At 34.9% G+C, this 12,707-nt stretch overlaps 2 protein-coding genes across 5 annotated transcripts in view; one reads left to right on the top strand and one right to left on the bottom strand.

Moving 5' to 3' along the window:
- LOC114334652 (kelch-like protein 26) overlaps positions 1 to 12,707 on the bottom strand; it is a 297,957-nt gene that overhangs the window by 122,894 nt on the left and 162,356 nt on the right. The window lies entirely within an intron of this gene.
- Positions 1 to 12,707, top strand: part of LOC114334651 (IQ and ubiquitin-like domain-containing protein) — a 57,682-nt gene that overhangs the window by 3,215 nt on the left and 41,760 nt on the right. The window contains exons 1-3 of one of the 2 annotated variants that reach the window (XM_028284742.2): positions 3,845 to 3,889; positions 9,013 to 9,204; positions 9,258 to 9,387. In XM_028284742.2, the coding sequence (XP_028140543.2) occupies positions 3,860 to 3,889; positions 9,013 to 9,204; positions 9,258 to 9,387 (352 nt within the window). In that variant the 5' untranslated portion in view covers positions 3,845 to 3,859. Of the gene's footprint in view, positions 1 to 3,844; positions 3,890 to 9,012; positions 9,205 to 9,257; positions 9,388 to 12,707 lie in introns of those variants that run through there. The other variant, XM_028284741.2, reaches the window with a different exon arrangement.

Below are 12,707 nucleotides of genomic sequence, written 5' to 3'. Positions count from 1 at the left end.
CCTGTATATTTTTACATTTTTGGATTCTCCTCGATGTTTCCTTTCTTAAAATATATGGTTTTGTAATATTATACGAGGTAATTTAAAAGTTAATTACATTGTTTTGTTAATTTCGTAGCAAAATCTACACCCTGTAGAATTTTAGTGATTTGACATCAAATTTTTATTTTATGTTCAAACGATTTTTAATATAGTCTACTATTGTTAAACATTAACAGTATAGCGAAATGTTTAATTGTGGTATACAGGGTGGGTCGAAACTCGGAATAAGTATTTTCTGAGTTTTCTTAAATGGAACACCCTGTATTTAAGTATTGTAATGAAATGATATTTTATGGTACTTTTTTATTTCTTAAGCATTCCCTATACCTAAGTGCTTTAATTTGTAAGTTATTCGTGATTCTTTAAGCCAAACATTAATTGTAAGAAAAATTACGTGAAATTTTATTAGGTGGCTGTGAAAATATTTAATCAGAAATAATTTTTGGAAAAGAAAATACATCATAATCTAGTCTGATCCTTAATTTATTACTATTGAATGAAATATCCAAATAAATTCGTGGTTAAGTGTGTTGGTGCGCAAAATATTAATAAAAACATACAATATCCTACCTCGTCGGCTATGACACAATCAATTTCCTTAAAAATTTGACATTATACTATTTTTATAGATCCAGTTGCTTTGTTACCATTACTAATATGTATTTTTCTTATGAGAAACTGACTAATAAGATTTTGGTGCTAGTGGAATATAACAAAAATGTGCTACTAGCAATAAGAATTTTTCATTAGAAATTCCCTGATAGACGACAACTAAGAAGAGAAACGTTTAAAAATATACTAGAACGGTTTCAACGGACTGATCATTTAGATTATGATAAATCTGCTCGAATAAAAACTATTGTAAGTGAAGAAAACAGCAATTATATGTAATCCTTAGTGTCACTGAGGATCTGCATATTAGTACAATCGTTCTTACAATCTAAGTATCTAGTCTGTTGAAACCGTTTTAGTATACTTTCAAAAGTTTCTCTTTTTGGTTGTCGTCTATCAGGGAACTGCTGATGATAAATTTTTATTGCTAGTAGCTCATTTTTGTTATACTCTCCTAGCACAAAGCCATTTTAATCCGTTCCTCATTAGAAAAATTAATATTAGTAATGGTATCAAATCAACTGAAACTATATAAATAGTATAATGTCAAATGTTTAAGCAAATTTTGTGTCATAGCCAACTAGGCAGAATTTTGTATGTTTGATTCATATTTTAAGCACCAACAACCTTAACTACGAATGTATTTGGATATCTCATCCAATCTTAATAAATTAAGAATCAGGCTAGATTATTATGTATTTTTTTTTTCGAAAAATTACTTTTGTTTGGATATTTTCACGGCTACCTAATGAAATTTTACGTAATTTTTGTTGCAATTAATGTTTGCTTAAAGAATGACGAATAACTTACAAATTAAAGCTCTTAGGTATAGGGAATGCTTAAGAAATAAAAAAGTACCATAAAATATAATTTCATTACAATACTAAAATACCGGGTGTTCCATTTAAGAAAACTCAGAAAATACTCATTCCGAGTTTCGACCCACCCTGTATACTAAAATTAAACATTTCGCTATACTATTAATGATTAACAGTAGTAGACTATATTAAAAATCGTTTGAACATAAAATAAAAATTTGATGTCAAATCACTAAAATTCTACAGGGTGTAGATTTTGCTACGAAATTAACAAAAAAACGTAATTAACTTTTAAACTACCTCGTATAATATTACAAAACCATATATTTTAAGAAAGGAAACATCGAGGAGAATCCAAAAATGTAAAAAATATGCAGGGTGTTCCATTAAAAAAAACATAAGTTTGTGTCACCCTGTCAATACGGACGACCCTGTATATTTGAAAATATTTTTAAATTATGGTACTATGTGTGGCCCAACTTTTACCTAAATAACTTTTTTTCGTATCTCTTACGACAAACGAGTAATTGGACTTTGTCACACTAATGCCCCACCCTGTATAATATATTATATAATAATATTATTTTATTTCTATATTATATTATAAAAAATCGTTAAAAGTATAAAACCTTGAAAAACAATAATCTCTTTAAAAAAAGTCGTACAACGTTATACAGTAAACCATTTTAAAGGTAATTGGTTTCTATTCCTATTACGTGTACCATTGCGTATACCTAAAGTTACGTAGAAAAAAGTTACAGAACAATATTTGCGAAATAACAAGGAAAATTGCCGAAAATTGCTGTGAGTGGCGTACTTTGAAAAATCATATTTCGAAAACTGTAAATCCTAATTACCTCTACTAAACAACATTTTAAAGAAGAAATATGTAGGTTTTTTTTTTCTGTAAAGCAATGTCTATACCTATATCCTCGTGGACAAAAGTTATGGGACAAAAAACAAAATTTCTTTCTTTTGGGTTTCTTTGTGCTTTTTCTTTTGAACATATTTTTGTAAAAAAAAGTACCATTGACTTTAAAAAGTGATATTTAGATAGAAAATTTAACCAGGAACAATTTTTCTGTAGACGTGTTTGTACCAAAAGTGCATAGAACTCACCCGAATGTAACCTGTGCCCAGGGACTAATTCACCCATTTCTCAAAAACGCACCACTCTAAACGGTAAACCGCGGAGTGCTTATTTCATATATAGATGTTCATTGCCCATATGAAATAATAAAACCCCGTTAACGTTGTAGTTCCTTTTAGCTATCTTATTTTGAATATAATCAGTAGCCTAGTACAGATGTTGCTGGCGTTCCGAGAAAATCCTTGGCCATTTTCGATAATGACGGGGAGATATTTTCGTGTCTTCTTCACCAATCAAGTATATTCTGACCTAGGCTCATTTATGTATTTTCAATTTCATACTTCCAAGATTGTAAGTTATCATTGTCAGCGTTCTTAAAAATAGGTAAGTAATATCTACATCAAATTCGTTATCTTTTTTTTTCAGACTAAGTGCTGGCACAGTATAAAGAGGGACAGTAGAACCACTCTCCGAAAAATTGGAAGTAAAATCTGAAGTCGCGCATGGCGACCGCGCAATGTTCTTAGTCGCTTTTGCCCCACTCTCGCATTGCTAGTCGCATAGAAATGTACGGATTTTAGCATGGAAAACCTGCATCCACCACTGGTGAATTACCAATTGCGTACTGCCGGTATTACTTCTTGAGATCAAAGTGCCGATAGAGAAGTGGTTTTACTGTCCCTCTTTATACTGTGGGGCTGGCTCTGGTATTGGATTATGTAGAGTAGATCATTCTGGGATTTATTAAAATAGCAAGCTTTAAATATTTCTTCAAATTTTTCTACTGCCTCCGATTGTAGAAGCTTTCTCCAAGATGAAGAGGAAAATGCCTCTACTTTATGCCTAATATCCAAAATAAGAACTATTATATAGTATATTAAATTAGTTTTGTTATAGTGTTTCAGTATTTTATCTCTCGCAGCTTGAATGAAGTAAATTAATTACTCGTCCGTAGTGTCTCTATCAATTTAATTATCAGTAGTAATTGCACAAGAGCTCTAAAATTCTATATTAATTTTAGAGATCGAGTGCAATTTGTTGCGATTATTTCATGAATAAAACTGTTCAAAACCAAAATTTTATTGTAATTTATTTATGTAAGTACAAATTAGTACAATTAAACACACAGTTGTTAGAAGTTTTTGACGGTTGAAAGTCATCACTTTTATAACTTTTAAAACAGTAATTGTCATTAATGTCACTGAATGTATTTTTTCGTAGCAACGAAGGGCATCTGACGTAATATACTTGACGACGGGATATTATCAAAAATTATCACTATGAAATAATCAAGTTAATGAGCCCAATATTTCCAGTGTGTCTAAAAGTAAGTTTACTCCAATTACCACCAATGGGAGTGTGCAATATTTTTCCGTTCGAGCCTTCGAGTATTGAAGAAAGTGTTTTAAAGCTTCTCAGATACTGACAAAATTTATTGATCAGAACCCATTCTATATCTAATATTTTGCATTTATTTAGATTTTCGATCGCAACTACCCCCAGTGGCCGTGTTAGCACGCAACGCAATAAAAAGGTTGCCGGGGAATCACCGGACCGGGTAATCAAGAAATTTCAAGATCTTGAAATTTCTTGAGTCAAGACAAGATACGTCAAGACAAGATTTTTTGAAATTTCTTGATTTTTTTCTCAAGACAAGACAAGAAGTTGTTGTCAAGACAAGAATTCTTGTCTTGTCGACCCCTATCCACGTGTATACGGCATGCACTTCTCTACATATAAACTGCCACCGATTGGAGCGTTGAGACGGAGCGCGGTGTGGAGCAGTTGGATACAGCGGGGACATAGTGGATACATACCTTTATATATTCAAATTTCTTCTATACGTCCGTACAGGCTTGCACTGGCCATATGAGAATTAGGGAAAATCGGGTTCCGAAGAGCTGCCTCATTATTTTGAGAAAAAGTGCCAGTGGAAACTTACTAAGTAAAAGTTAATTTCATTTTATAACTACACTTGCGAGCAAAAAAATCGACTCAAAAGTAAAATAGGTTTTATTTTTTTGACTACTCTATGATGTGTTTATCCAGATACATACAACTCGAGTCCAGGATTCTTTACCCGTGCGTCACCCTTCAAAACATACGAAATAAGTCGGAAATTTACTAAACGCAACAGCAAGTGACAGAAAGTGGCTACTGCTCTGATCACGGGTTATATAGTAAAAAATTTGACGTTATCAAATAAATAGATTGTCAAATATAGGTTTTGCTTTAAAATTTTGGTGCATAATTACAGCTACATTTGAAGTAGCTTAATAAATTATTTTAATATTATTGATTAATAAATAAATAAACAATTTATAAAAAAATTCAATAACATATTTTCTTTTTGTCATTTTATTCACTTTGGCGGAAGCTTAAACACTTCCTTAACTGTGTGAATGAGGTAAGCTTTGTATGCTGTAAAATAAATGTAACAAATGTAAATACACTTACCATAAAATTTCAAACTCCAATATAAAATTAGTTGTGAAAAAACTGTTTATCATCATCATTTTCTTGCCTTATCCCTATGCGGGGTCGGCTTCCCCAATTGCATTTCTCCACACAATTATATCTTGGGTAATATCAATGTTAATCCCCTTTACCAACATGTCCTGCCTTATCGTCTCCCCCCATGTCTTTTTTGGTCTTCCTCTACTACTCCTTCTAGGAACCTGCACTTCAGCTATTCTTCGTATTGGGTGATTAATGTCTCGACGTTGAACATGACCAAACCATCTTAACCTATGCTCTCTCATTTTGGCATCAATTGGTGCCACACCTAGACTTCCCCTAATATACTCATTTCTGATTTTATCCTTCTTTGTCACTCCACTCATCCATCTAAGCATTCTCATTTCCGCCACATGCATTCGTTGTTCCTAGCCCTAACTCTACTGCATGCCTCTCCATCTATTTCTCCATTACTCTGTAATACCGATCCCAGGTACTTAAAACTATTGCTTTTTACAATCATTTCACCATCCAAAGATACCATTTTATTTGTAGTAAATCTATCTTTAAATGAACATTCTAAATACTCTGTGTTTGTCCTACTAAGTTTTAAACCTTTTTCCTCCAGAGCTTGCCTCCACTGTTCCAGTTTTTGTTCTAAGTCTCTTTCACTATTTCCTGTATGTATACACCGTTCTTAGGCGTCAACGCCCTTCGGTAGGGATCTATGGAGGAGTATCACCGAGCCGGAAGCCCTTATCCCTTCCCGTACCGCTCCTCCATAGGCCGATCAGACGCCAGTATATTCCAGACCAAGCCGTAGACTCTATTGAGTTTTATACTACGGCGTTGGCCTTTTATAAATTTCATGACCTAGCTGAGGCTCGAACCAGCGACCGCAAATCGCAAATCCACTAAACTTGTCGATCGCCTGAGCCCCAGCTAACTGGACCGTCAAGACCGACTATTTCCTATTTCCTACTATTTCCTACTAACACGAAATCATCAGCATACATTAAGCACCATAGAATGTTACCCTGTAGTTTCGCTGTTATCTGGTCCAAAACTAATGAGAATAAATACGGACTAAGCACAGAGCCTTGGTGCAATCCTACTTTTACATGTTTATCAGTCTCTCCCACACTTGTCCTAACACTAGTCGTTACTCCCTCATACATATCCCTCACAATCTTTACATATTCAACAGGGACTCCTTTCTTATTGAGTGCCCACCACAGAATCTCTCGAGGAACTCTATCATATGCTTTCTCAAGATCAATGAATACCATATGAGCATTTGTTTCTTTACTCCTGTATTTTTCCATCAACTGCCTTATAATGAAAATTGCATCTGTTGTTGATCTGCCCTGCATAAAGCCAAATTGATTCTCGGATATTTCGGTATCTTCACGTATCCGTCTATGAATTACTCTTTCCCATATTTTCATGGTGTGGCTAAGCAGTTTTATAGCCCTGTAGTTTGTACATTGTTGTATATCTCCCTTGTTTTTGTAAACAGGTACCAGTATTATACTGCTTCTCCATTCGTCTGGCATTTATCCAACTTCCATAATTCTATTAAATAGGCCTGCTAGCCACCTTGTTCCTGTCTCTCCCAATGTTTTCCATACTTCCCCAGGAATATCCTCTGGTCCTACCGCTTTTCCTTTCTTTATTTTTTGAAGCGCTTGAGCCACTTCCCCGTTTGTTATTTTGGTGACCATTGCTGCTACTGTCTCCGTTGACTCTACAGGCTGTCTGTCAAATTCTTCATTTAATAAGCTGTCAAAGTACTTTCTCCATCTCTTTTTGACATCCCTTTCGTGAACTAATATTTTATTTTATTATTTTCATCTCGGATACATCTAATCTGATTAAAATCTTTTGCTTTCTTTGCTCTCTGTTTAGCTATTCTATATATCTTCGTTTCGCCTTCCCTGGTATCAAGTTGATCGTATAGGTTTGAATACGCTTCTGCTTTGGCTTTTGCTACTGCTACTTTCGCTTCCTTTTTCGCCACCATATAGTTTTGAAGATCTGTGTCGGATCTGGTTTCTTGCCACTTTTTATATAATTTTCTCTTCTCTTTTATTTTTCCTTGTACTTCGTTTGACTACCACCAAGTCTCCAATCCTCAAACTTTTTTCTGACGTTTTACCAAGTATTTTAATAGCAGTCTCTCTAATACTACTGGCCATTTTTCTCCAAATTGTATTAGGGCTTCCTTTCATGTTCCAACATATTTTTTCTACTACTCTTCTCCTGAATAGACCTTCTTTCTCATCTTTTAGCATCCACCACTTGATTTTTTGTGGTCCTCTCCGATATCTTTGTTTAGTTTCGCTTTTTTACATTCACGTATGTCTTCTTTCCTTATCATGAAGTAGTCTATTTGGGATTGATGTTGTCCACTTTTGTAGGTAGTAAGTTCAGCTTCTCTCTTTTTAAAGAATGTGTTAACAATCACCATATCCAATGCTGTTGTTAATTCAAGCATGTCATCTCCAGCTTCATTTCTAGTTTCAAAGCCTAATCCCCCATGAATTGCTTCGTATCATTCCTTGGCTTGGCCCACATGGGCATTGAAATCACCTCCTATTATAACTTTCTCCTCTGACGGAATATCACTCACGATGTCTCCTAATTGGTCATAGAAAGCTCTTCTTTCATTCTCACCCAGACCTGTTTGAAGAGCATACACACACACACACACACACACAGACAACATTCAATACCTCTTTATCAATTACAAATTTCACTGACATCATTCTATCATTCGTTCTTACAACTTCCACTACGTTATCTTTCATTTCACTATCAGCAATTATACCATTTCTAGTGTTACTACTCCCTGCATACCACAATTTGTAACCTTCACCTAGTTCTTTCTGACCTTTCCACCTAGTTTCTTGAATGCAAGCAATTTGAACTCTCCTTCGTTTGAGCGCATCCACTAACTCCAGACTCTTACCTGCAAGACTACCAAGATTCCACGGCCCTATCCTGATTTTTCTAACCTGCAATGGTGTTCCCCCTGAGATAGTCCTCACCCGGAGATCCGAACGGAGGCTCATTTTACTTTGTTGTTATACTATTGTTGTTATATTGATGTTGGCCAGGCAGTCTTTCGTATTGCGTGCTGTGTGACATCGAGCGTTATCATGCCTTAGAATGAAGCTGTTGCCTATGTAGACGGCGTAAGGAACAACATGGTTTTGGACAATATCCGTAATGTAACCATCCGTTGTCAAACCCCTTTCGCGATCACCACCGGGCGCGAACACAAATTCTGTTTTTCATTCTAAAGATACACCACCCCAAAACAAAACATACACAAACCACCTCCATAGCTGAATGTTTTGGCATTGCAGCACTTGGCAAACGGTTCTCCGACCCTCTGATAGACTTGTCCTCTGTCATTGCTTTTCAAGCACATTGTGCACTGAGCTACGGTGACACCTAAAATATTCTCCAGGGATTGTTGAAGCTAAACTTCTGTCGCCTACCGATTCCGCAAGGCACTCAAGACAATGAATCGATCATCCCTCTCGTAATTATGCAATTACTTAGGCCGCTTTCACTGGTGAAGTATCCATTTATAAAATATTCACTTACTGCACTTCAAAGTGTACACACACGTTAACGTTTGAAAAGTGACTGGGACGACCACCGGCAAATTCATAGAGGCTAAATTTTTTTTCAATCTCACTTTGAGCCAACTGACATGGAAAGAGACTCGCAAAGAGTTTATCTGAGTTGGTTAAACACATATATGTCAAGTAAGATGAAACTTTTGAAAAAAAAATATTTATTCAATTTTCGGATGAGTTTTTAATAAGAAAGATTTTGAATAAATCAATTGGTTCACTTCTGTCTAAAGTCTAAAGGATGTGTCAGTTTTCGGTATCATATCTACTTACACATTTATAGTTAAATGATTTACAGAACTACTTAATTCTTAATTCACTGATATTTTAATCTTCACATTTGTAGATTTTGGATAATCTGGAAAGAATTTTTGGGATTCCTAAAGAACACCTCCAATTAGTATACAGAGAGAGTCCCTTAACAGATGAAGATAAACTATTAAGGGATATAGATGCAGAGCAACCTAAAATTCTGGAACTAAATTTATCCACAGATGATCCTTCCATTTGGATTATTGATATTGAAAAAGTTTATAAAGTGTGTAAGTTGTTTAAAAAAATCTACAATTTTCTTAAAAATATATTTTATAGGATATTGTCGTTCCTGACATTATCACAGTTACAGTAGAACATGGACAACAAAGTTGGCAAGTTGTGGTAGAAGTTGAAAATAAAGCTATACAGAAACCAGAGCTGGGCGGTTACATGAATAGCCGAACAGGTAATTTTATTAAAAGGTTTTTGCTTTAGAAAAGATCTGTCTTTTTCTTCTATTTCTTCCAACTATAAAATATGTTTTGGGCTTCCTATATTGGGGTGTTCCGAAAAAACCAAAGTTTAAAAATGTTTATCTCCACGGCTGTTTCCTGGTGATGGGTCCTATAAACACTCAACTTCAAATTTCAGCCCAGAATTTTAAGCCTAACACTTGTCTCAAGCCCCCCAATTTTTTTTTTGGGTTTTTCAAAGATTTCTAATTATTTTTCTCTTCTCTTTTCTGATCTCCCCGCCTGTTTTCTGGTGATGAGTAGCCTATAAACCCTCAATTTCAAATTTCAACCCAAAATGTTAACGCTAACTCTTGTCCAAAGCCCCAAAAAAATTTGTTTTGGGGTTTTCAAAGATTTTTAATTATTTTTAATCTACAACTTTTTGTAAGAAAAACAAACTCAGTTTTAAATTTTATTTTGCCATATTATGTGTTTTGAAAAAAAAATCATAGGCCATAATAACAAGTGGGGATTAAAATATAATAATTATTATTACCCATTTTTCACATTTATTAGTCTTTCTCAAGATATCTTGAGTACCTAACTGAAAATTATTCTCCCCCATATTAACCTTTGTAGGTTAATATCCCCCATACTCCATCAAGTAAAACAGGAATTAAAACTAGACCATCTATCTACATATCGACCAACCTACTGGCCAACAGATCATCGAAAAATACCTGGCTGCCTAGATTTCTTCATTACAAAAGGTTTTGCACAAGGATACCTAGACATAAAGTCAACTTTTGATATTGCCTCTGATCATACACCAGTAATTGCTACAATTAACTCTTCGGTAGTATTAAAAGAAAAACCAATAACCTTATGCAATAACAAAACTAATTGGGATCTATTCCGGGATAAAATTGAAGAAAAGCTAAACCTAGCTATATCCTTAAATAATGCAAAAGAACTCGAAGATGCGGTGGAGCACTACCACAACACCAAAGCAAAAACAAGTAAACTGCCCCTTAAATGTCACAGAGATGATTAACGAAAAGAGAAGACTGAGAAACATCTGTCAAAGAACAAGGCACCCAGATGATAGACGAAGATACAATCGAGCTGCAAGGCAGCTAAAAGAAACACTAAAAATAAATCATTCACAGAATATTATCTACAAAACTTATCACCCTCAACCGATACTAACTATAGTCTCTGGAAAGCCACAAAACACCTAAAACAGCCACGAGATCAAATCCCACCAATTAGAAAATCTGATGGTACCTGGGCCAAAACAGATGAAGAAAAGGTAGAAGTTTTCTGTAGATATTTGGAGGAAGTATTTCAACCGTTACCACCTGCAAACGGAATTAATGACGAAATATATGCATTCCTTGAGGAAAACGAGCAACAAATAGAGCCTATTAAAAACTTCACAATACAAGAAACTTACGACGTTATAAAAAATCACTTAGACCCCAAGAAGGCACCTGGCTATGACCTGGTTACCGGCCAAATATTAAAAGAACTTCCTAGAAATGCGGTCGTTATGTTGACGCAACTCTTCAACGCAGTTCTAAGACTGAAGTACTTCCCTGCACAATGGAAGGTAGCAGAAATCATATTAATTCACAAACAGGGAAAACAGCCAAATGAACCTAGCTCCTATCGACCAATCAGTTTACTACCAGTTTTGTCAAAAATAATGGAAAAGTTACTGATGAAGAGACTGATGGAAACTGTCGCAGCAAAAAGCTTACTCCCAGACTATCAGTTTGGGTTTCGTCAGAAACACTCGACAGTAGAACAAGTGCATCGTGTTGTTAACACAATCATCAAAGCATTCGAAGATAAAAGTTACTGTGAATCAGCTTTTTTGGATGTCAGCAAAGCCCTTGACAAGGTATGGCATGAGAGACTCCTTTACAAATTAAAAACCCAGCTACCAACAACAATACATTTGATTCTAAAATTCTTCTTAGAAGAACGATACTTCAGAGTCAGACATGAAAATGAAGTAACTAAACTACGCATCATCAAATCAGGAGTCCCACACGGGAGTGTCTTAGGCCCAGTCTTATACCTACTCTTCACGGCTGATCTGCCATGTACTGATGACACAGTCACCTCTACGTTTGCTGATGACACAGCTATATTAGCAGTAAACAAAAATCCTGAAGTAACAGCGACAACACTACAAACCAGTCTCAACAATATAGCAACATGGGCAAGGAAATGGCGAATTACAATAAATGAAAGTAAATCTGCACACATAACATTCACAAAATGCCATGGTGAAACGCCAAGCATCACATTCAACAATGAACGAATACCTAAAACAGACAGCGTAAAATATTTGGGGATACACCTGGACAAACATCTAACCTGGCGTACCCACATATGGAAAAAAAAAGAAAGCAGCTGGATACTAAATGGAAAAAGCTGTACTGGCTCCTTGGCAGAAAATCACAATTATCATTGCGGAACAAATTACTAGCTTACAATACCGTTCTCAAACCAGTATGGAACTATGGAATCCAGTTATGGGGAACAGCATCTAAATCGAACATTGCTATCATCGAGAGATTCCAGTCAAAAGCCCTGCGCAGTATAGTAGATGCTCCTTGGTTCGTAACAAACCGAGACATTTATAATAATCTAGAGATGCCAACGGTTACTGCAGTGACCAAACAGCTTAGCACAAACTACCTAAGACGCTTAGAGCAACATCCAAACACATTGGCAGTTAATCTGCTTGACAACAGTGAAGAAACCCAAAGGCTGAAAATAAGAACACCCTTGGATCTACCATTCTAACAGCAATAATTGTACATATGAAATTAATTTTAAATTGTGATAGTTTTATTTTAGTTTTTAATATCAATGTAATAATGTAAAGTTACAAATTTTTATTGTTTTTGACATAAATGTAAGAATGTAAAAGTGCATACAGAGAGTGGATCATTGGACAAACTCTCTCTCACGACATTGTACCAATCAACATGTATTCTTATTGTTATTATAGACCAGGCCCATCTGTAAAAATATTAGTACATTTGGACGTTGAGAGGTGACTCAAATTTTTTTGCAGAAATGGCTTGAAAATAAATCAAATAATAATATTTGAGTTATCCTCCCTCTCAAAAAGGTCCGGAACATTGTTTAAATAATCAAAATGTCAAAAAATTAAGGAAAAATTCGATTTTTTTCTTGGTTTTTTGATTATAACTTTAAAAGTATTCATTTCCGAGAAAAGTTGTACTGACATAAAAGTTGCGTAATTAAATTTGCTACAATAAAGAATTGGTTAAAAATTTAAAAAATAGTC

The sequence above is a fragment of the Diabrotica virgifera genome, chromosome 7 (assembly GCF_917563875.1).
Source record: "Diabrotica virgifera virgifera chromosome 7, PGI_DIABVI_V3a".
Taxonomy (NCBI): domain Eukaryota; kingdom Metazoa; phylum Arthropoda; class Insecta; order Coleoptera; family Chrysomelidae; genus Diabrotica; species Diabrotica virgifera.
This window is presented reverse-complemented; position numbering and strand designations above follow the sequence as displayed.